General features: G+C 39.8%; 1 protein-coding gene across 11 annotated transcripts in view; it reads right to left on the bottom strand.

Moving 5' to 3' along the window:
- The window catches only part of LOC139747010 (rho family-interacting cell polarization regulator 2-like), a 205,356-nt gene that overhangs the window by 28,854 nt on the left and 150,295 nt on the right, over window positions 1-26,207 (bottom strand). For 6 of the 11 annotated variants that reach the window (XM_071658739.1, XM_071658735.1, XM_071658744.1 and 3 more), the window contains exons 2-9: window positions 13,547-14,245; window positions 10,147-10,176; window positions 8,723-8,827; window positions 7,844-8,003; window positions 6,304-6,461; window positions 5,839-5,999; window positions 4,385-4,514; window positions 1,211-1,423 (exon numbers count right to left, since the gene is read on the bottom strand). In XM_071658739.1, coding sequence (XP_071514840.1) covers window positions 1,211-1,423; window positions 4,385-4,514; window positions 5,839-5,999; window positions 6,304-6,461; window positions 7,844-8,003; window positions 8,723-8,827; window positions 10,147-10,176; window positions 13,547-14,245 — 1,656 coding nt within the window. The remainder of the gene's footprint in view (window positions 1-1,210; window positions 1,424-4,384; window positions 4,515-5,838; window positions 6,000-6,303; window positions 6,462-7,843; window positions 8,004-8,722; window positions 8,828-10,146; window positions 10,177-13,546; window positions 14,246-26,207) is intronic. The other 5 variants (XM_071658741.1, XM_071658737.1, XM_071658743.1 and 2 more) reach the window with 1 other exon arrangement.

Below are 26,207 nucleotides of genomic sequence, written 5' to 3' on the forward strand. Positions count from 1 at the left end.
TGTCTACAGCATTCCACTTCCTCCAAGTACTCCCAATTCAACCTTGCACCTAACCCTACATTTGTTCATATTTACTCTCGACTTTCTTTTTTCTCATACGATCCCAAAATCTTTCACCAGCTTTAGGAGTTTCCCTATGGAGTCTGCCATCAAGCCAGTCATCTCCAAACAGCAACTGATTTATCTTCCATACCCCTCAACCCCCCACATAGCTGTAGACCTGCCCTTATTCTAACACCCTTGCATACACCTCCTTACCATCCAGTCCATAAATAGATTAAACAGTCTTGGTGATATCACATTCTTGCTGCATACCGATCTTCAATGAGAACTTCTCAGCTTTTAAGCTCACACACATATCTTACTCACTCAGTAAAAATTTCCCATTACTTTTTGTAAGATTACTATTGCCCCCTGTATTTGTAACAATCTCTACAAGGCCTGTCGGTCAATCAAATCGTAAGCTTTCTCCACATCCATAAATGCAACAAAAGTTTCACTCTTTTTCTCCGAGTAGTAATCACACAAGTATAAACAAACGGGGTCAGATATTGTTATGCTCAGGAGTTATGAATCTATGCTATTGCTTTCAAGATATGAATTTCTTATGCAGTAAGCACTTCAAAATGCCCCCATCAATGCAAACCAGAATACACTGATGATGATGTGGAACTGTAAAATGAAATGAATTTATCAATGGGTGTAAAAATCTATATTATCAAGAATTTTACTTTTTCAAAGAGCCAATGGAAACTTCCAAGCTCTTCCAATAAGCTTTCAAAGCTTATTTATGACATAAACATTACCTCACTTCCCTAAGGAAGAGGTGATGTGACTCCATCATCCCTCGGAGGAGATTTAGTACATTCTACAGCCTATGAGGCCCTTCTTGGGTGACGGTGGCATATCTTGGGCCAATAAGAATATTTCATTAGTAACTGGCTAGACCCCTACTAACATCCACACTAGATACAGATTTCAGAAAAGTGGTTTATCTGCCATAATTCAGGGATACTTTTCATCACCAAGCATTTTATTCTGATCCAGACACACCATACAGGCTATCAGCATACCAATGCAAGGCATTAGTTTGTGCAACCATTACCTTTTATGTGGTCATGTGTCATCCTAACATGTCATTATCCAGAAGGAGTTAACATCAAGCAGAATCAATCTACATATATATCAGTCCTAAGTAGAAAGTTTATACCTGACTATCAGTCCTTCTTGAAAGACCTTGATAATCAGAAACAGGACTGTTACTGTCTGTTCTTGTAGATAGGGCAGCATGAGAGGACAGTAGGCCACGATACTCAGAAAGAGGACTTGCGCTATCAGCTGTGGAGCTACGTGCAGACATACTGCCAAAACTGCTGTCGTGATCACATTCTGGGGACAGACTGCTGTCCTTGCCAGAAGGAACCTGGAAGGTCATACAGATGATGAAAATTAAGTATAATATAGCTGGTACTATCTAATATTCTAAAGTATGTTCAAAACTGTAATAAGGATCAATCATCAGGTAAAATGACTGTGACGGAATACATATTAGTAATGCATGTCTTATGGTGGAGTCTGGAAATATGAGCACAGAGACTGGTGTGCAAAGGAAGGTCTGCAAAATCCAGTAGCATGGTGAGAGGAGGCAAAATGGGTTTAGATGAGAATGTTTCTTTAATATCTAAGGAACTTGACAAAATCCCTATATAGAGTATACTTTAAGTCACGTCAATGAAGAATAATTACGAATGATGAACAAAAGTATTCCAAAGTGTCTTCCAAAGAGCCAAGTTTGTACATAAGCTAGTAAATGATTCTAAAGAAAGCTTTCTTCTCCTACATAATACCTATGCCAAGATACCAATCTTTTCTCTAAACATGGGAAGAAAAGCCAACCAAAATAAAAAAAAAAATAATTTGAAGTTTATAATAGGAACATCAGTACTTAGTAGTTTGCACATCCTGAAGAATTGATTTGACTATTGCTGCACACAAATCATCCAGAATTACAAAAATTGAGTATGGAAAATAAAGACAGCAAGAACAAGGCAGTCAAAGGTGCAGCTACTGTGGAAAAGATCTGATGCTTTGACTGTTCCAATGAAATTTTCTTGCCTTTTTAATTGCAATCTTGATTAGTTTTTCCTCTCATCTTTCAAACATCCATTTCTTCCCTAATCTACTGCAATCATTATCAGCTATCTCAAACAATAATTACATATAACCAGTAGGATAGCAAAAGGGAGTATATCTAACCAATGCCGTCATGATAAAAAGGATTTCATCTATGCAATGGGACAACATCAGCACATAGCTTTTGAAACAGGCTCTTTGAGTACATACATACAACTAGGTTTTCTTTCTTTCATAACTGTCTGCTGTTTCCAATATCAGTTAAGTAGTGCCAGAAACAAACAAACAAAATGCCTCATTCACTTACCCATCCTCTAGCTGCCACGTATAATGCACTGAAACCACAGCCCCCATTTAGTATTATGGATAACCAAAGATACGTATTGTTTTACACTCACAAGAGAAAAGTTGGTGAGTTACAGTCAATGTAATGAACACAGTAAGAAGATCAACAAATAAGCTTTAAAGGGATTTTTTTTACAATAATAACCTAATTAAATAAAAACCATTATTCCTATCTACTAAAAATGAAAAGATTACAATGTTACTCTGCTGATGTGCTATTGTCAAGACACACTTCTATCTTATCAAGACACACTTCTATCTTCTCAAGACACACTTCTATCTTATCAATATCAATCCTTAAATTACTGCAAAAGCAAGTATGATTATGAAAATAAATTGCTTAAAAATTCTAATCTTTACCTAAGGAATTCCTTCCAAAAATTTTCATGATTCAAGATGACATATAGGTATCACTCATATGTCTAGTGCAATGCCATCTATCTATATCTATGATGCTTGTTCCCTCCTGGAACTTCCTTGAGAAGATGGCCATAGCAATATTCTCCATAACAAGTAAACTCCAGTACTACTTCTTAGCCTTTAGTGCTTCACCCTTAACAGGCCACTGGCAAAGGGCAACTCTACTGCAGTGTTTGCAGAGGCTCCTACCTGACATTCTTACTGACTACTTCTGCCTAATTCTATCTATCTGTATCTTTGATGCTTGTTCCAACTCCCTCAAAGGGGTGGCCATGGCAACAGAATCTCCATGACTAAAACATTCCAGTGCCACTTCTTAGCCTTTAGTGCTTTAACCTTAACAGGCCACTTGCAGAGGGGAAGTCTAGTGCAGTGTTGCAGAGACTCCTACCTAATGTTCCTAATGACTACTTCTATCTAATGCTCCTACAAACTACTTCTACCTAATGTTTCTACCTAATGCTCTTACCTAAATGTTCCTACCTACTAATTCTATCAACTGCTACCATTTTGCCAAAAGGCAGGGCTAGTGCATGGTGTTCACACAAGAAAATCTAGAGTTATGAAGAATGAGCTGCATGAGTTAAGTGTTGTCAAGTATTACATGTGACAAGGAGATTGTATGTCTGTGGACAGAATGCCAGTGATCTACATGTTAGTGAGGCAGACAGAAAAGACAGCTACCTAGGTCAGAGGAGTGCAACTTGACACCCACTAAGCTGCTGGCTCACTAAGCAGATGTCACTAACCTTCTCAATACCCAGGTGGATAGTACTGGTATTATACCACCCTTGTCATTGGCTGCCTAACAACTACTACCAAATTTTCCTGCCCAATATTCCCACCTACTACTTCAACCTAAAGTTTCTACCTAATGCTCCAGCCTAAATGTTGATACTCACTACTTCTATTTATTGCTCCTACCATTTTGCCAAAAGGCAGGGCTAGCATAGTGCTCACCACAAGAATAAACTCTAGACTTAAAAAGAATCAGCTGTGTGAGATAAGTGTTGTCAAGTGTTATGTGTGACAAGGAGAGATTGTATCTTTGTGGACAGAATGCCAGTAGACCACATGGGGGATCAGGAGAAAGAAAAGACAGCTACCTGGGTCAAAGGAGTGCAACTTGATAACCAGTGAAGTGCAGGCTCACTATGCACAGGCAGATAATACTGAGTAATATACCTCCCTGGTCACTGGCTGCCTATCAAAAACTAACCACTGCAATGATCTTTGAAAAAAGCTGTATGTTTATATACAGCATGAGAAACCAAAGAAGGCTCATAAAAGTGGCAGAAAAAATGGGTAGCTTGAGGTCTAATGATTCTAATAGTAGGAAAGTAAGGATAGCTAAATGATGATGCTCTCATTTTTCTTCATGCTGTCTTCCCTTGTATTTTGTCCAATTTGTGTTCTCACTGATGGAAATAATCAAAAATTTCAAAATGAAAAGGGAAAGGAAATAAATTCATCAAATAATACTCACACTACCAACAGTGTGTGGTGGAGAGTAGTTGAGAGTATGAAGAACAGGTGTTCTCCGCTTGTTGCCTGGTGATGTGGCAGACATGCTTGGTGTTCTCACCAAACTATCCTCAATAACACCATCAAGGGGACTGTTTAAAAGAAATAATTAAATATCACTACATGAAAATATCATGGGAGATAAGACATTATGTGTTCCTACTGAGTGATTTGATATTTTTCTGATTATCATGTGTTGAAACTGCACGCTGCATGCCATAATGCTCCTTCTCACCATCTGTCCATTTAAGCTATGAAACTTGACCCAACATGCTTATGTTAAATATACCTAACTCATCTCTATAGAAAACCAATCATTCTCAATCTCTAAAAGAAATTTTATCTATCTATCTATTCATCAATCACTGACTCCATTCCCAATTTTCATGGGATCTCACAAACCATTTAAAATCTGTCTACAAAGTAGTACAGTTTCCCACACCATATTTTTACTTATTCTCTACAGTTATTTACATGACAGTAAAGAACCTTGCTTTTATGCTAAGTGAAATTATATCCATCACAAATCTTTATGCCATATGAAATAATTCTATAATGAAGGTACACTCATATATCAGAAAAAAATCTAGTTAAGTATGGTGTACAATCGTTAGTGCCATCAGAAATCTAAGGAAAGAAGAGGTCTTGCTGCCCCTCACTCCCAGAATCAAAATCAACAAAAATGGAGGATCTAAGAAACAATATGACAATTCAAAATTCACCGAGATCATTCCGTAAACCCCGTGGTGTAACAGCATATACTTAAATGCCACCTGAATGGCTGGGAAGAGTTACTGAGGGACCTTGTATTTTGAAGAAGTATGGTTCAATTATAAAGCACAGGCTATCTCCCAATAATTCTAACTCCTCTTTTTTCTACAATGTATCAAGAAATCCTGTCAATCCTTATGGAAATACTGTCGTGGGTCTCTGTGTAACAGAATCCATATGGAAGAGTATGTTTCCGTCTTGCTGTGCAATGCCCTCTGTGTGCATATTCTCATTTCCTGGATCATCTACATAAAAAAAATTCTAGTTAAAACACCAGTAATATTGCCTTTTAGCATTAATGGCTGCAAAAGGGATGACAAATGTCAGTCACTAAAAGGGCAATGCTTGCTGATGTGATTATTCTCCTTAACTAGAAACTAATTTTGCTTTCTACTGAAACAAATGACTCATCAATTATTTTGCAGAAAAGATAAGACAGTATTCCCGACTCTAACAAATACAGAAACAATACAAATATCTACAGCATATGTTAGGGTTAAGCTTCAAGGAAAAACTAAAGAAAAGCAGAAAACATAATACTCTTAATTCAAAATCATTGATTATAATGATATCAAGGAAACTGTTATTTCTTACTGTTTATATGGCAAAGTAGTAAGAATTAAATTCATTAATATGTCAACTTACTTCCACGTTATAACAATATTGAGCTTGAGGGAACCAGAAGGGTTGAGGTTGACTGTCATGAGTTGAGGATGTGGTGAAAAGAGATCTTTAGTTTCGCATACCTTATTGCCAATGACCACTGTCTTACCCAACACACGCACTTCCACAGCTTTAATCAGTAACTGAAATAAGAAATAATCATAAGACATTTATAATATCTAGCACATCATGCAATATGCTGTAGTGTGCCTGCTCTTCAAGCGGATGCCCTTATCAAAAGTTACAATCAGACTTCAGCTCAGGCATAAAGTTCATAAATCAATGATATGAGATGCTACTACATAGTGAAAACTATAAACGTGATCCTAAAGGCATTAAACCAGTCAACATATATGTCTTCCAAGTTTAAATATGCAACATACTCTCTCTTAATGTAGCTAAATTTTCAAGATCCTAACTTTCCTGAGAATGGATAAAGTATCATACCATTTCTCCAATGAGGCCTTTAATGACAGTTCTTTGATTGTCCCAGGTTTGAGTATTATCCTTGCACACTCTGCCTCGAGACTTCCACTTCTGAGTACCATGTTTGAGAGTCACCTCAAACACATCTCCTGGGCACAGACGGGCAAATCCTTGTATGCCTTAAAAAAAAATCATTATCATAACAAAGAAATAACTTTGAAAAATCTAATATTTACAAAAATGATCAAAACTTTACATGTACTCTACCTATGGATCTCTAGCAAGATAATATGTATTAAATAAAGGTCATTAAAAAAATTCAAGACCTGAATCACTGCACAATATGTATTGCATTAGGGCAAGGTTCTTAACCTTCATAAATTACCTAAGAGAGGCATCTTAATAATTCTCATGGAATAATGGGAGGACAAAAATACAGACTATTTTCATAAAAATATAAAATGTTATACTTTTCAAAGGGTATTCAAAACATATTAATGACAATTTGTATGTGAATTCAATGTCGGAAATTCTGAGTGTGATCTGCTTTCATATGAGCCACTTGTTGCTTGACATATATATTCATATATCAGGTAAAATCTGGGAGCCATCCATGCATCATTTATCCACCACCTTCAGTTAATCAGAGACGTCAGTCATTGAGTGTATGCCTTTTACTCTAAGACTGCATACCTGTTTTACCATAATTTATCATTGTGAGGACAGTGCTTACAAACCATTGAGGTTGGCTGTTGTATTCTAATTTGGTGGAAGGTGTGCCTGTGGCTAGACAGCAAAAATTACATATTAGGAATTGTAGGGGTGGATATTTGTAAAATGGGGCAAGGGAAGCAATTACCTGAAAAAATATTTACACTAAACTACATTGAACTAACTCTTGGAGACAGGTAGCCCTCAACTAATGAAGTGCTATCTTGTGGTATAATGGCTCACGGCAAAGGCAAAAAATAGGGTAATGGGCAGTAAAATGCTGAACACCCCTGCACTAGGTCAAACAAATAGGCTTCAATGTTTGACCAAAATAAGCTATACGCTGTTTTAGTCTTCCCACTAATTATACATTACAGTTACCTTGTATACACTAAGAATAAAGATATTTAGTTAAACAGGCCAGGGCCCCTTTCTCGGGGCTCCCACAGCTTCAAGGCTGCACCCTAATCAGGAGCAGAGAAACAATGGACTTCTATGAAGTCAGATGTTCCTTCATGAAACTGTACTCCTTTTCATCCAGTGACAACCTACAAAGGTTGCTTTTCACTTGTGGTGTTACCATATACAAGTTGAGTCTAGTGTCATTGATAAAAGTATTAAAATATGTGTATATAATGAAGCTATCACTAAATGTGAAACAATCACAAAAAGATGACAGGGGTGTTTGTTTGAAAAGCAGCAGGGGAAAATAAGGAAAGCTAAATAACTACGAAATAACAATGATCATAAGTGATCATAAGTGCAAACACACAGTTAGAGAAAGGTAGAAAACAAAGTTTTAGTCTAAATTACAGTACATCGAGAAGAAAACAACAATTATATGACGTACCTTTCATTTCTAATGTCAATGTACCAATTAGCTGCTCAATTTGTACTTCTAAAGCACAAAGAGTTTCTGTGCACTCTCTGTATCCTGACCTTACATTGCTTAAGGCAGATGCTTTTTCCTTGCCTGGTGACAAGGCATAAGCATATGCCATAGTTCTGACCTGTTAAATAAAATCAGATTTTATATAAGTATCATACATGATTATATTCTGTAATCATTCATGTTATTTCTTATAGAAAAAAAGAGATAAAATCCACATCTTTTTCATGGTTGTCAGTTGTTTGGTTATTTGAGCTTACGGCCTACTGACCGTAAAGATCTTTAAGACCATCAACATCAAATTGTAATGAACAATCAGAATATACTGACCACTTTCTTCACGTGCTCAAAATGATTCTACACCTAAACACACTCACTGCAAGTTTGAACCCTGTGGCAGGGCTTTGCAACAACTGAAAGGTATTCAGTGTCACTAATGTCAATATATATATGAATGCTACTCCAGCTGTACGTAATCAGTGATCATGCACAATATCACATTTGTCTTGGATTTACTCAGAAGTCTGAATTTTTCAATAAATCTGCAGATGCAGTAGTTAATTCTGCTTTAGGACTTCAACACTATGATTTGATTAAAAATTCTATTTGATATACCTCATTCCAAACATGGGACAGGATATTCAATTGGTCTTCAGGGATAGCAGCCTCTCTTCTTTGTCGGGACGTGCTAAGCATGGATAAAGGACTGCAACAACTTCTGATAGCATGATCGTGAGTCCTGTGTTTGCAACTTATAATTACAAGAGCAACAATTTCACAAGCACTGATGAGTCTAAAGAAAATTAAACAATATCATCACAAGTTGAAAAAAATACTTACTCCATCTCTTAACTTCTGATGCAGGGTATACTGATCCTGTAAGTCCTCCAGTTTACTCAGGTGATACTCTATCCTTTTGAGATAGCGCTCAGCAGCTTTGATTTGCTGTAGAATCAATGGAGGTAAAGACCACGTTAATAATAATGAAAATCAAACCCAAATTTCATGAATGAACAGTGGTGAAATAAATAGAAAAAAAAATACTTGAATGTTTAGATAAGTCTCTCATATTCACTAATATGAAAGTGAACATGATTTACAGTAAAGTCATGGCACTTAATACATATTCATTACATTTCCCTTAACTAATCAAAATCTTTATTTCTGAGCATATACTTTCATATTTATACTTGCGCCATATAATCATACGTAAAAAAAATCCCATGTGTAATAACAGGAGTAATAAAAAAGAAGAGAATTTGAAACCTATATATGATACAAAAGTCAAGTTGACTTTATCAAAAATGGAGATGAAATTTGCTTTTTGGCTTAATGATATTCACTTCTAATCTCCAATAAATTACAGTATCCTTGAACCCTGAAAACATATAGATCATAAAAAATTCTGTAATGCATGCAATCTCTAGCATCATGCTATTATCAAAACTGTGTAGTCTAAGGGCATGCTCAAAAATAAGCAAGAAGTGAATTTATCTTAACACTGAAAGACAAAAGTTTCTGAAATCATGCTTCATTGTTCATCAAAATACTATGCAAGACACTGACTGATACTGCAGGATCAGAGAAGTCACATATCAAAGTGAATGCTTCATTCATGAATTGCAAGCACTTAAACAGTGTTGTGACCCAAACAGAAGGGAAGAGATTAAGATGATCAGCATTTACTTCTTTCATTATCATAACTGGCATTGTTGTCAACTGTAATAACAAGTATACTCAAAGCATACAATACACTAATCACAAAAACATTAAATGACATATGCACTAATCTCAAAATATGAAGGTGTTAGTGCTGGGACTAATCATAGCCAAACTATGAACAGCTATGCATATTCTCTGAGATAGCACACACAGGCTGCTGCGCTCCATAAAAATCAAGTTCCTGAAGGGTGTCAATTTCAATAAACATACACCATAGTCATTTTACTGTATCTCAACCTTTCAAATCTTAAATGTTCAACTCATTACTACTTTATTTCAATGTAAAATCTGACGATCAATATCTACTGTTAAAACCAATGTGTGATAATGCACTTCAGTATGAGACGAGAGAAAAATGACAAATCATCCTTTTGAGTTTTTACAAAAGTAATGTACAAAAATGAAATATCACAAAAACCATATATTTCAGAATGGTTGTCTGCTGTCTCAGAATATACACAAGACTGATGAAAAAACATCCATTTACCAAACACTAAGCAGGACACAATATGAATTTCCCCATGCCACCTGATGACTCTTACCTTCTCAACCTCATACAACCGACCCTGTGACTGCCAAGAAGAGAAAAATTATTCAATATTAGCCTACCCTGTCAATGAAAACTTTTATGTGTCTCTCTTTCTGTGTATACATATATCATATACATACATATATATATGGTTATTTAATGTATGTATGATTCATGGTGAGGTGCCTGAGGATTGGTGGAATGCTTGCATAGTGCCTTTGTACAAAGGCAAAGGGGATAAGAGTGAGTGCTCAAATTACAGAGGTATAAGTTTGTTGAGTATTCCTGGGAAATTATATGGGAGGGTATTGATTGAGAGGGTGAAGGCATGTCGCCACCCTACCTCACATGAAATAACAACCCCCTCCCCCTGCATGTTCCGAGGTAGCGCTAGGAAGAGACAACAAAGGCCACATTTGTTCACACTCAGTCTCTAGCTGTCATGTAACAATGCACTGAAACCACAGCTCCCTTTCCACATCCAGGCCCCAAAAAACTTTCCATGGTTTGCACCAGATGCTTCACATGCCCTGGTTCAATCCGCTGACTGCACATCGACCCCAGCATACCACATCGTTACAATTCACTCTATTCCTTGCCCGCCTTTCACCCTCCTGCATGTTCAGGCCCCGATCACTCAAAATCTTTTTCACTCCATCTTTCCACCTCCAATTTGGTCTCCCACTTCTCATTCCCTCCACCTCTGACACATATATCCTATTTGTCAATCTTTCCTCACTCACTCTCTCCATGTGACCAAACCATTTCACAACACCCTCTTCTGCTCTCTCAACCACACTCTTTTTCTTACCACACATCTCTCTTACCCTTTCATTACTTACTCGATCAAACCACCTCACACTACATATTGTCCTCAAACATCTCATTTCCAGCACATCCACCCTCCTCCGCACAACTCTATCTATAGCCCATGCCTCGCAACCATATAACATTGTTGGAACCACTTGAGTACTGCATTTGGGGAAAAGTCCCAACTAACCTGATGATATTTTTTCGAAACTTATACAACCCAGCATTTCACACATGTTGAAAACAAAAGGTAAATCATTCTAGAATTATCTCATGCAAGGTAAAGGTACAGTACATTTTCTATTCTTTATTTACTATGTTTGGTCTCTTTCTCTTCAGAGAATCCCATTACAGATAATTAACAAAGTAGGAAAAAATGACATGATAAAATTACAGGAATATAAAATACAAGTGAACGAATGAACATAATAATACAGGTAAAGGAGAAGGGATGAATGATAAAATACATGCACTGACAACATCAAATAATATCAGATTCCTTCAAAGGAGCTTGAGCAAATTTTTCACATCAACTCAAGCCTTCTTGTGGTCATTTGGATATAAACATCATTCTCAATATAATTCACCTTTGGTTTTCATAGGGGAGGGTATAGTGATATGTTCTATGGTTAAGAACACTCTAACATCATATGTCCTTACCAATAACGAGGTGCAACATCAAACTTGTGGAATTTTGGTTGGCAATTGAAAAAGCACCATAGAGAAATAATGTTCATTCACTGATGTCTCTTTCCTCTCTCACAGACTGTGCACTATCACAGGTAGTTTGGTGCACTATGAAAACTATGTACCATCCATCAGGTGCCACTATTCTCCCACTGCTATCATTCAAAGCTTCCCATTTCTTTTTCTTCCTGCCTCAAGTTTTTCATGCTTCCTTATCATAATTTTTCCCCTTGAGAAAATCTGCAGTGACACACAGCTTTGAAGCATTCTGATTTCTTAGTTTAAGAAAGCTGCACAGGCTGCACTTGTGATAAAACGAACATGAAGTTGTTCAAAGTATTACTGTTGGATCTCTGGCACCTTGAGGCTTCCAGATGGTTACCAAGAAAAATATCTGTCATATTCTGAAAGCACCACCATAAGACTGTAGTAAAAAGTATGACTGATATAAGCACGTATGTATACACATGTAAAGTGAAAATGCAAAATAAACAAATTACCTTTAAACAAAATATTTTCTGATTACTGCAGATAAGAAATTGTATATTCTTAGGTTATCTTACTGTTTCTTGAACACAAAAATTTCATTTTCATTCATGGTTAGACAGCAGCTGCAAGGCATAAGTTACTGATACTGTACATAATGGGGATTATATTTCCCTTAAACAAATGCTCTGAGAGTAATAATAACATTGTTTTTCATACTTGTTTGCCTTGTTAGAAAGGTAGAACCAAGAGAAGACAAAACAGCCTTATTTGCTCACATCTACCCTATGGCCATCAAGTATAATGTATCAACACTAGAGCCCCATTATCCACAACCAGTCCAACAAACTTTTCCAGTTTCCTCTAGCTGCTTTCTATGCTCTGGTTCAGCCCATTCAGGGAACATCATCCCCTGTACTCACACTGCCACAATTTGTTCCATCCCTTGTTACCCTCACAATTCCCAGCATATCCAGGCCCCTTTCACCCATAGCATCTATCACTTCATCCTTTCATCTCCTCCTCAGCTTCCACCTTTCCTTTGTTAACTCCACTTCAAACAGGTAAACCTTCACAGCCATCCTCTCCATACGTCCCCAACACTTCAGAACACCCTTAACAGCTCTCTCATACATTCTCCTCTTATTACCACACCTCTTTTTCACCTAATCATTTCTTACTTGATCAATCCTCCTCACATAACAAATTGTACTCAAACTTTTCTTTTTCAGTACATCCACTCCCTTGAGTACTTTTTATCTAGGGTTTTTACTTTCCATAAGTAATCTGATAAAAAGAAAAGAAATGGTAAACTCCTTGTGCAAGATGAAATAGGGAAAGGTGGACAAAGTGGATGGGGCTGCAGTTGAATTTCTCAAGAAAGGCATGTAAGGCTAAAGATGAGGCACCTGAGGATTGGCAGAATGCCTGTATAGTTCCATGTATAAAGGCAAGAGGCTCATAGGCATATGTACAACTTATGACAGTAAAGTGCATCTGGTAAGTAATATGGAAGAGTGGTGACTGAGAGGATGCCAGCATACAAAGAGAATCAAGTACATCTACGGTTACAAGTGCTTGGGTCTAACCTATAATGATGTGGATTTGGCTGGTAACTTTAACATCTGAGAATTCTACATGTAGATAAGGACTTACAATGCAGACAGAATATGAAATAATTTTGTTTGCCATTTGCACAGTAAATGCTATGCACTTCAACCCGTCCATTATCTACATCAGTGCTATACAGTACGTCTGTGGTACAAAGACCATGATATTATCTTTTATGGTCCAGCTGAATGGAGCCTTCAACTTAAAAAAAAAATCTGCAAATAGAAAGTTCATGTTGACAAAGAAAATACCATGTAATAAAATTCTACTATTCTGAAGTAACCAACAACAAATGAGAGCAAAATCACTTAACAACTTACTTGGTGTAAATGGGAGTCTTGCTGTGCTTGATGGAGGGATTCTAAATCCTGACGGGTGACAGCAACACACTCCCTTAAACCACGGGCTACACTACTGCTTATCTGTGATGCACGCTCAGGTCTGGGAGATTTTGGCACCTTCACATGGGGAGGTAGAGCAAGTACACGACGCACATCCCTGGGTGATGACCCTGTCTGACCAAGTACACCCTGACCTGCCCATCCTGCTCTTGCCCCAGCTTGCTGTGGTGACCCTGCTCCTGAACCTGTGCGTCGGTGGGTGAGTAAACCACCAAAGGAGCGAGAGCGAGTGAGGCCCTGGTGTAATGGAGAGCCATCACGCTCCTCACAACGCTCACGTAGTGACATGTCCCCCCCACTGTGACAGTGCTGATGCTGATCAGGGTCTTCTCGATCGTCGTCAGGCAGGTGTGCAGACTCGTAGCCTGGATCAGAGAGAGCAGCGTGCAAACAAGGACGACGAGGTGCACCTGATGATGAACAGCAGGAAGATGATGCACCTGAGGAAGAGGTATCGCTGCGAGAGGAGTCACTACGGGTAGTGCCGGGGACGCCTGCACCCCCCTGGGATGGTCCCGGGGGGTTCAAGCTGCCCCCTACCCCCTCACTACCACTATGGTCAGCTTCTCCAACAGCCAGAGGCTCACCCACCTCCCACAACTCCACTCCCAGCCGCACCTGAAATGTAAATAATTAATATCAGCTTAAGTCTGGCATATTCCAAACTGGCAATAAGTTTATTACAACCCATTTAAGTGATTTTGGAGAATCTATACAGACATAGACCCTAATACTTACTAAAAAAATTTTGACACGAAAAGTATATCTAAGAACTCAAAACTATTTAAAAAATTCATATATTTTGGCTTCCTATGAAAGATATCTAAAAACTAAAAAATATTACGATTAGTTTATACATAAGTTAACTAAAAATATATCATTCCTATAAAAATCAGGTATAAAGATGGCACAAGAAGCATATGTTTTCAACATAGGTAATTAGTGCTTGAGGAAAGCTTCAAACAGTAGGTCATTGACAATGGTGGTGAATTAAATCCATGCTGAAAGGAGTGTCTTAGCAATTAGGGGTGTGGCACATGACCAAAGTCCAGGGGTATTATGTTACTGCTGGTAGTATTTGCATATAACACAAGCTACCATCAGAGTATTTCAGAGTTGCCAAATTTCCTCATGTTTTATAAGGATCAAAATGTATCCGTGCAGTCATCACTCAGACAACAAAACCATGATACTATGAAGATGATTATAGAGAGAGAATAGACAGCAACAGGGGGTACGACCTGGGATATTGGGCCCCTTAGCCACAGGAAGACCTCTGAGTGAAAGCAAGAAAACTAACTTAGAGTGACTGGAGGAAGAGGAAAATAGTATGACTGAGAATGATGAGCCATCAGATGAGGAAATGAATCAGGACTCAGTGAATGTTGAAGTTAAAGAAGGAACAGATGCATGTGGGGCATGACCAGGATGAGACAGGGTATTATATGATGTACAATCAAATTTTGACAAAGATGAACTCTGTCAGATACTTAGGACATACATAGGTATGATCTGAGGCCAAAGACATCCTCTATTAATCACCTCATCATGGATAAACCATCAGAATATAATGAGCTGTTATACACAAAGCACTCTAGAAGTCTTAACATATGGATTCCTTAGTGCCCTAAGGTCCAAGCAATCAACAGGTATATCAGAAATGTTATAATTAGCACAGTCAGGATGAGTCACCAACAAAAGAACCAAAAATTAGAGGAAGAACAAGGATATACATAGAATGAGGTTTATACCTATGGCATCCCTCTCCCCCTGTGTCTTTCCTACTGAAGGTGAGCATTGTTGTTAAAGAGCATCATCACAGATACCCCTAGCATTATCTTCCTTGCTTCTGGTGAGCTCATTGCCTTCCAATGACAGAGTCCTTCTCCACGTTTGGGTCAAGGAGGGCATGGTTGTTATATGCCAATGCTCCCAAAGGAAATTCATCTAAAAATAGGCACATGCAAGGCAAGGATGTACGTGATTAATGTTTTTGGCCATCAGATCCTTTACAGTTTGATGGATCAGGCAAATTTACTGTCAATGTAGCAACACAGTGCATTACACTTGTCACATCATGATGCAGAACACCCTCCTTAACCTCGCCAGGGTGACTTACCTATGTAAAAGAATGGTCTCTACAGCCCACTCTTCATGTATAATCTGAAGTCCCCATTAGGAACATGTGCAATGAATAGTAAGGAATGAGTTTCAGGAGAGAGCCACCGTCCAATGGAGGTCATGTTGAATCTCCAAGATACTCCACCGAAGCCAGCACCTAGTCTCATATTTCTGCTGCAATACCTGACGTTTGCATCAATGTGTTACCTGAGTCTTGCTGAACAGCCTAAGCTAAGTATTTACGTGAACTGTAGTCATAACTGCCCCTCATCCCTGTCTGCCATCTAATAGCATGGATCTGGGCATGACAAGACACCCTGAATGAAGACATACCTTCACATAACCCAAGCTATGACATGGACCTTGTTTCTTCCACACCCTAGTCATCTTTAAGGATCTGTCATGCTGTTGGCACTGCCAAAAGATGCAACCAAGAGGTATCACCTTCTTGGTACATGCCGTCACCAGAACCAGAGTGGCTGAAATTAACAATTTCCAGAAGCTGCTGATAGATACATCAGGATGACAGTGTAAGAAGAAGACTTAATGTCTCCAAACGAAATCACTTGATAAGGGGATAGCAATAAAAAAGCAGGCATGTAGTGAGAATGGGAAAACAGGTTACAGAAAATGTAAATTCAAAGTCAGATGATGGCTTTGGGAAAAAGCCCGGCTCAGATATTCAAAATCTGGCATCATACTACCTGAAGAGGCACATACATTTGTACTTTTGTGGTTCAGCATTCTTAAAAAGATAAAGCTGGTCAAAGATTCTCTTTTACAATAACGCTGGATCCAACACATATGACCCAATGAGCGCAGGGAAAAATGATGTGAAAAGTAACCAAACGAATGAAAGAAAAATGGAAACATGGATGGGTAAAGCAATATGTGCATACCTAGTTGGATATACATATGAAAAAGACTTACTTAAAATCATTCAGATCCTCTGGTTAGAAGTAAGAACTAAGGGCGCACAACTAATTACCGTACAGGATGTTCTTAAGGTAATGCCATTTTCAGGTTTCTTAATCTACGAAATAGCGTTCTAAAGAGTATCTCTCTGGCCCTTAATTCTACAATTAATATGATTAAACATTTCCAGACAGGCCAAAACGCCAATATTAATTGAACCCTATTTACATCCCCAGAGGACAAAACAATAGTCACATAGTACCTACAACCTAAAACTAATCCAGTAGCGACATCACCTTGTACTCTTACTAATCTTTTTACTTTCTTCATACACATTTTACATGACACATTTCACTGGTGGAAAATGTTTCCACGTGGGTTACTATACCACCCTCAATGCCTGCTTCGTTATCGTGTACGATGTGATCCTGGCAACATCTACTGGTGTCTCTATACATTTTTACTCCATCTGTTCCTTGTTACTATTTGCTTCCAAAGATGTGTTGAAATACACGAAAGCGCTTTAGCAAATTTCCCGGCTTTGATTTTCCTTCGTGGTCTACAACTTCATGTGTGATCGTAAAGCATTTGCTTTTTTTTTTTTTTTTTTTTCCAAAAGAAGCAACAGAGAAGGGGGCCAGGTGAGGGTATTCCCTCAAAGGCCCAGTCCTCTGTTCTTAACGCTACCTCGCTATCGCGGGAAATGGCGAATAGTATGAAAAAAAAAAAAATATATATATAGGGGATAGGGGAGAAAGAATACTTCCCACGTATTCCCTGCGTGTCGTAGAAGGCGACTAAAAGGGGAGGGAGCGGGAGGCTGGAAATCCTCCCCTCTCACTTTTTTTTTTTAATTTTCCAAAAGAGGGAATAGAGAAGGGGCCCAGGTGAGGATATTCCCTCAAGGGCCCAGTCCTCTGTTCTCAACGCTACCTCGCTAATGCGGGAAATGGCGAATAGTATGAAAGAAAGAAAAGATATATATATATATATATATATATATATATATATATACATATGCAAATTTCCCGGCTTTGATTTTCCTTCGTGGTCTACAACTTCATGTGTGATCGTAAAGCGTTTGCTTCGTGAATACATCCATATATATATATATATATATATATATATATATATATATATATATATATATATATATATATATATATATATCCCTGGGGATAGGGGATTAAGAATACTTCCCACGTATTCCCTGCGTGTCGTAGAAGGCGACTAAAAGGGGAGGGAGCGGGGGGCTGGAAATCCTCCCCTCTCGTTTTTTTTTTTTTAATTTTCCAAAAGAAGGAACAGAGGGGGCCAGGTGAGGATATTCCAAAAAAGGCCCAGTCCTCTGTTCTTAACGCTACCTCGCTAACGCGGGAAATGGCAAATAGTTTAAAAGAAAAGAAAGAATATATATATATATATATATATATATATATATATATATATATATATATATATATATATATATACATATATATTCTCTTTTTTCATACATATTCGCCATTTCCCGCGTTAGCGAGGAAGCGCCAAGAACAGAGGACTAAGCCTCAAAGGGAATATCCTCACTTGGTCTCCTTCTCTGTTCCTTCTTTTGAAAAATTAAAAAAAAAAAGGGAGGGGAGGATTCCCCCATACTATTCGCCATTTCCCGCGTTAGCGAGGTAGCGTCAAGAACAGAGAACTGGACCTTTGAGGGAATATCCTCACCTGGCCCCCTTCTCTGTTCCTTCTTTTGGAAAATTAAAAAAAAAAACCAAGAGGGGAGGATTTCCAGCCCCCCGCTCCCTTCCCTTTTAGTCGCCTTTTACGACACGCAGGGAATTCGTGGGAAGTATTCTTTCTCCCCTATCCCCAGGGATAATGTATATATATATATATATATATATATATATATATATATATATATATATATATATAATGCTTTCTTATTATACTTTGTCGCTGTCTCCCGCGTTAGCGAGGTGGCACAAGGAAACAGACGAAAGAATGGCCCAACCCACTCACATACACATATATACACATAAACGCCCACATACGCACATATACATACCAAAACATTTCAACGTATACATAAATATACATACACAGATATATATACATATATACACATGTACATATTCATACATGCTGCCTTCATCCATTTCCGTCGCCACCCCGCCACACATGAAATGGCACCCCACTCCCCCCGCGTGCGCGCGAAGTATCGCTAGGGAAAGACAACAAAGGCCACATTCATTCACACTCAGTCTCTAGCTGTCATATATATATATATATATATATATATATATATATATATATATATATATATATATATATATATATGCAATGAGATGACTTGATTAGGGCCTCAGCTGCCCGTGCCGTCTCAGTTCACATAATAAAATGTCTCCGATGGCGGAATTATCAGTACAAATGCCTGTAATATCCTGCCCACGCCTTCACAGTGGTATGATAAATAAAGGAACTGAACACAATTAACTCCGCCATCATTAATGTACCAAAGCTGCTGAACCTCCTCACCCGCTTCAAAGGGTCACTCGTATTTCAAAACGAAACATCTATTCACAAAGCTCCTCGCGCATAAACAGCTATCTGCGAAAAAGCGAACATATATATCCCTAAATAAACTTCAGAAAATGTATAAAGACAGGAAATAAAGAAGTCAACTCATGACCATACAGACAACTGGCTTGGCCCCATTGTGTAAACGTATACCAGTATTACCAATCAATTGAGTTAATTACAATTCTCATCACCTAAATGGGCCGGCTGATTCTTGCGGTTAAATGGGAGGAGTGGTGGGCCTTGAGTATATGGTGTTGGTGGTTGAGTCTGTGGCAGTGACGGAAATGGTGTGTGGTATAAAGATGTAGCATGAGGCTGGGAAGTAATGAAAACTGTCAAGATAATAATATATTGACGTGAAATTCTCCTACATGCATCACACCTCCGGCTGCGTAAGTTTTCCTCAACACTCCTGAACTTCCGTGTACCCAGAAACATCAAAACCGAGGTCATCCACATATTTTTTCTCGATATAATGAGCAACCATGTACTAAAACCCAGCTTAAAGTGATCCAACTTCCTCAGAGTGACAATGTGAGTGGACAAAAAAAATCCTGACGACCTGAAACACTTTCTCACGCAGCAATCAACCAAATGCTGCATAAAACGACTACATATGAGTATGAATAAAGTCAATCCTTCTCAGTAAACACTCCCTAGTACACGCACCGGAAAGCACATCGCTATCCCCACCCTTTGGTTACTCACTCATACATACAAAGACCATAACAGAATCGTGACATTTCCTGTTGAATATCAATCTTATATATATATATATATATATATATTCCCTGGGGATAGGGGAGAAAGAATACTTCCCACGTATTCCCTGCGTGTCGTAGAAGGCGACTAAAAGGGAAGGGAGCGGGGGGCTGGAAATCCTCCCCTCTCGTTTTTTTTTTTTTAATTTTCCAAAAGAAGGAACAGAGAAGAGGTCCAGGTGAGGATATTCCCTCAAAGGCCCAGTCCTCTGTTCTTAACGCTACCTCGCTATCGCGGGAAATGGCGAATGGTATGAAAAAAAAATATATATATATATATATATATATATATATATATATATATATATATATATATATATATATATATGTATATATAGACCAAGAAGAATATGCTAGTTAGATACATGTTTAGGCAATGTTATGAGGTTAGGTAACGAGACTTGTCTATTAAAGGAACTAGTAGGTTACTTAACACAATCACTAGGCAGGTTCTAAGGCAATGCAAGGATACTGTCCACCATGATCCTGGTCAGGTAGGTGCTAAGGCTACACAAGGATATACTGTATACTAAGATCCTGAGGGCATGTACAGAAATTACTCAAGGCCGCTGTGTACCACAGAAACACCAAGCGTAAGTTTGTGCACATATACGTCATCACCACTTCCTGTCTCCTGATGGCCAGGCCCCCTCCATCACCTCTACCCAGTGTTTACACGAGGGCGTCCTACGCCCCGGACGGTAACTTGATCCAACGGAACTTGCCAATCCTTCCCACAGGAGCCAGTCACCTTCCTTCCTTCCGTTGTGGCCTAGTAAAAACACCGTGAACCCGGCTGACTAATATCCTACCAGGGTTAACAACTGAGGTTCTTAGGCTGATGCTATCAAGGCAATGTTTACGTACTTAAGCTTATCCAAAATAAATGAAGACCATTTCCCCCGAGCGTTTGTATACATACATTCCTAACCTTGGAGTCGCACGGACGGACATAACCTGGCCAGCGAGTGGCCAGACGGGATGATGTATACAAAAACTTGCCCCTGGCCCCAGAACAGGTATCCCACGCCTACCTTCCCCGACAGGTGCGGCAACACGTTCATTAAGACTTGGCACGCCACATGGTCCTGACCCGAGAGGACGTGAAGACGATCGTGTCATGGGTACGACGAGGATAGATAGTGTCAGGGTGATGCTGTGTTGGAGAAGCTGTGATGACGAGGGCACACACGGTGTCACACTATGCTAGTGACCTCTGGCCAACAATGTGAACAGCTGACTGTGCCGGGGTGTGGGAGCGGTGTGATGAGACACTTCATGAGGGCCAGTCACTGAGAGAAGAGCTTGGAGTGGAATGCGGACCAATACGGAGTGATGGGGACAGGGAAGAACTGAGGGAAGGCGCAGCACTAAGTGGTAAGGGGAGTGGGCATGGTGGATGAAGGGCAATTAAAGTGGAGAGGAAGCAGCGATATGAATGGGGGAAGGAAAGGGGGTGCTAAGGGAGTGAAAGCTTAAGGGGTTGGGGGACTGAGAAAGCTTAGTATAAGCATGAGAAAACACCAATCACATGCCCCCACAGACGACCCACTGGTCATCTTTATCATCTTCGTTATCTCTTCATGTCATCTTCCTTGAACCATCTCCCCAAGTGTTGTCAATCTCTAATTCCCGGATTCTTTCCTGGGATTCTCAGTTTAGTTTATTGCCGTATATCTTCAAAGCATCACTCATGTAATCTTACATATCAAGCGCTCCCATTTTCCCGTGCATATATATATATATATATATATATATATATATATATATATATATATATATATATATATATATATATATGTAATATTGATACTGATTAGACTATGACAAATCAAAGTCGACAACGGGCATTCCCAAATAAAAAGACTGAGCTCACTCTATTTGCTCTGGGGGTCAGACATCAATGTAAAAAAGATTATACTGATAATAATGCCTGGTTCCTGTGCACTGATTCTCCAAATGTAGCTGTTACAACGCAGGAAATAACACCGGGGAAAACTGTGTAACAAAGATCACGGCCTCTCAAACTGTCGAGAAACGTTCAAGGGTTAAGAAGTTAAGCCTCTGCCTAAATGTATTTGTGACACCGGACAGTATAAGAGGCGAGGCTTTACAGATTATGAATCGCAACAGCATGACGGATCACAAGACACAGGAGGAAAAATGCGTCCAGTTCGGCTTTACAGCATGACGGATCACAAGGCACAGGAGGAAAAATGCGTCCAGTTCACGGTGTTCTGACTGCCGAGTGAGCAGGTGGCGATCAGAGACGACTCCAGCCAGAGTCACATCCCAGGAGTTTTGATGAAGTTCAGTTCAAAAAACTTACTCCCAAGAGAAAACTTGCCCTTTCCCACAATACGGTGAGGTGCCTGCCTTGCAATATAGCCAGTTCCACCAGGTTTTGCACATTTTGGTATCACGTGACAACATTACGTTTCAAATCCACTCTCTGGATCCATATAAACTTATAGGAAGTCTGTTAACATTTATGACAATGAGTCAACTTTGTATACATCTATGCGATAAATATATAACTACTTAGGGCTGACATACACCAGTTGTGGCCTCTGTAATTCTTCGGCGCTACCGCTCAGAAGATGAGCAAGGGGTGCTCAGTAAACCAGCCACTGATAGCGGCAAAAATCTAATCTGGGTATCTGATTCCACCTGTCACCTTCCTACATCAATGTATTGTACTCAATGTACACTCTCTGTGTATGCTTCCACCTATCCTTCTCCTCCATTCTATCCCAGAAATGGTTTTTCTCTTCACTTGAATGTATAGTGTTTTACCTCTAAATGAAAATGTTTATCTGGTGTGTGGTGTAAACTATCCTAACCTCTATGAAAACCAGAAACCTAAGGAAATTGAAAAGAATAATAGAATACGTCCGAAGGATGCGCAATGCGAACACAGCCCGGCTAAAGGGAAGGTTTGAGACACGGGAACTGGGGTGTGGCGAGAGGGGCCCCAACCACACACCAGCTGTGGCTGACACTCCTTCCCTAACTATCCTCTTGCCAATGTCAGCGTCAGCCAACAAGATGTCAGTCACTCTCACGTCTTCTGATCTACCCTCCCTCACCCCACTCCTCCTACCGACAGAGGTGGTGTGAGTTGAGGGCGACGTCACACGAGGCGTCAAGGCGGTGTCAACTGTGACGCAAGACAGCGTGACGAGCACACGTCCTCCCGCAGCCCGCATCAACACAAACACCTCCAGCGATAACCCAATCAGGCGAGCCAGCCAACTACCTCCCCCTCAAGTCGAGGGTGACCTCACACGGGCGTCTCGATCAGGCGAGCCAGCCCGCTTGAAAACAAATGGTTCTCGAAGCCAATGTTTGTTTTCAAGCGACTCCCTATGGTTGGCCCCTTAACCTTACCATGAGTCTGCTCTGGTTTTCAACCTAAAACTGAAAATCACTAAGATGCACAGACGGGTCAGCCAACACACGAGAGCCCACGGCGATAAAGGGAACAACACCATACCTCCACGGCAACACGCACACTTCGAAGAGTATTGTAAATTTATCTAAATAATGTGAGAGGAAGACATCGCTGACATGCTTGTCAAAAGCTGTGTCAACTGTTTAAATAATTCGACAGAAAGAAAGACGTTTCGCGCACCTCTAAGATACGTGCTGTCAAAATCTGCTCTAAAACTGTATAAACAATTTGGCATATAAAAGAGACACACTTTTCCTGAGACGCCAGCGAGGGAGCCTCAGGACTGTGGGCCCAGTCACCTAACAGGGTTATCCTTAACCTTGAACAGGGCGTCCACCACCTCGAACACCTGCACAAAAAAAAAAAAAAGAAATCCCCCAGCATCACCAGCGGGTTACGGGACCACTCCCAGCACCTCCACCACACAAACAACCACATACACCAACCACGGCCCACCACCTGGCCCACCCTGTCACCATCGGCCCACGCAGCTCGAGACGCCGCCGATACCCCGCCGTCAAGCTGTCTGCTGCTGTGCCTCCCTCCCTGCCTGCCTGCCTGCCTGCCTGCAGAAGCAATCTGAGAACCTCCGAGGACCCTGAAGACTGCAGGGGTGGAGGGGAGGGTGCAAGACGGGAGATTGTACTACATTCGATCCTGGGTCGCACAAGAGATACCTCTTTCTATTTCTTTCGCCCTACATTGTCTCACATTCGAGGTTCTGCCACGATGAACACATCTCTGATGTATACAGAGGTCTCTTGCATGGAATTCATTCTGCAGAACACTCACACACACACACACACACACACACACACACACACGATAAAGCACCGAAAACAAGTAGGGTGTTCTATGTGTCCCATGGAACACTTTGTGTCGCCTGCAATGAACCACTGTTCCTGGGAGTAAATGAAAACAGTTGAAAATGTTAAAAAAATATATATAGTGAAATATTAACTTCCTTGGCTATAGGTGGAATTTTCTTCTAAAGTTACAAGCCAAGTTAAATTTCAGGTTAAATCTTTTATGTAAGGAGCCTCACTCATGCAAAAATCAGAGGAAAAGTTAAGGGCCTTAAGCCATTCATCCAAACTAAGACGCCGGGGAACAACTTAGCATACACTATGATGCCTCTGACCTGATAATAAAGGGTCAGGTCAAACGCATCTTCATATAAGCGTCTACGATGCTTGGCAGGCCACACAATAAACGCAACAGGGACTCGAACTGGGACTTGGTAACACTCCTTGGGCCACAGCACCTTCAGTACCAAGCGACACTTTAAAGACACACCAGATGTCAGAACACACATAACACACGTACCGCGTCAACACCAAGCGTGGCGTCGGTAGGACACAAGCGTTGGCAGAGTCGCATCAAAAGAGATCGTGACACCATCGCCACACAGAGAGAGACAGAGAAAAAAAATGATAGAATAAACCAGCGTAAGGTTAAAACAACGTATGACTTAAAAGGTCAAACGAGGATATGACCCAGCTTACTAAGGTCACAAAAAAAGGCATGGTACACAGCTGTGCAAATATGGTATCATCCTAACCACCTTAATCAATGAAGTAATTCGTTTTAATCACGTCCTTGAGGGAACAACGCTGTCGAATGTCTCCTGTCATTTAGATACTGTGTCTTAATTCGACACTTTAGATTTCTTGTTGATATATATATATATATATATATATATATATATATATATATATATATATATATATATATATATATATATATATATATATATATAACGGTTGCTGATGTTATTCTTATAGGTGAAAAATTACGTACAAATACATAATCCTTGGGATCGAAAGTCATCCACCTCTCAGGTTATTACTCATAACGTGTCCGGTCATGAGTGACGAATGAGATTGGAAAGGATTAACAACGACTTTAGATGACCAGCAGCTTGTAACACCCATCACTTATGACCGGAAATCCTACTCTAAGTGCACGGCAGTCCGGGTTACTGAGCGCGTTGGTACGACCTATTGAACACAACCGTCCAACCCTGGGAGCAAGAAGTTACAACCCATGAACACGTTGGCACTACGACCTCTGGCCATCACAACAAGACCATATGATGTTGACCATTTACGGGCGTAGAGACAAAGCTCAGAGCTTATACAGACTAAGCTGTGGGTTATACATAATGTAATCTACGATGAAATAAACAGAATTAGCAACATGGCAAGGGAAAACAAATTCAAACGTGAAGTAGACGGGAGGTAACACGTGGTTGTGACTCCCACTGACCAGGTGATGATCGGGGTAACCACGTGTGTAACCAACTTTGGGGGTCTATCTGCAGAGGATATCCAGGGGGCGTGTCATGAAACGGATTTTCCAGATGATATCATTGATCTATCCTCCTACGGCTGAGTGGATTGTCCCATGAGGTATCAACCCTAATGTTTACTACATCCTGAACTAGAAAATGGGGAGCTGGTGCTGGAGGTCACTTAACACGCCTTTTAAGTGTACATAATTTGAGCTGAGAATAACAAACTCAAGTGAAACAAAATGAGTGAGCTGTACTCCACTGAAACAGTTCACTTTTCGATCAGGCCAAACGAACATTTTGTGCATCATAAAGCCACCTGCTTATTTTCATACAAGTGACAGGGTTAAGCACAAAGTTCCACGACCAATTTCAGCTTAAACGTCGGTGAGCGAACCACTATACGACAAAGTGAACGAAGGCAAAGGTATTACTTAACGCTCTGAGAAAATTCTCACCCACTTATGA

Source organism: Panulirus ornatus, chromosome 67 (assembly GCF_036320965.1).
Source record: "Panulirus ornatus isolate Po-2019 chromosome 67, ASM3632096v1, whole genome shotgun sequence".
In the NCBI taxonomy this organism is placed as follows: Eukaryota; Metazoa; Arthropoda; class Malacostraca; order Decapoda; family Palinuridae; genus Panulirus; species Panulirus ornatus.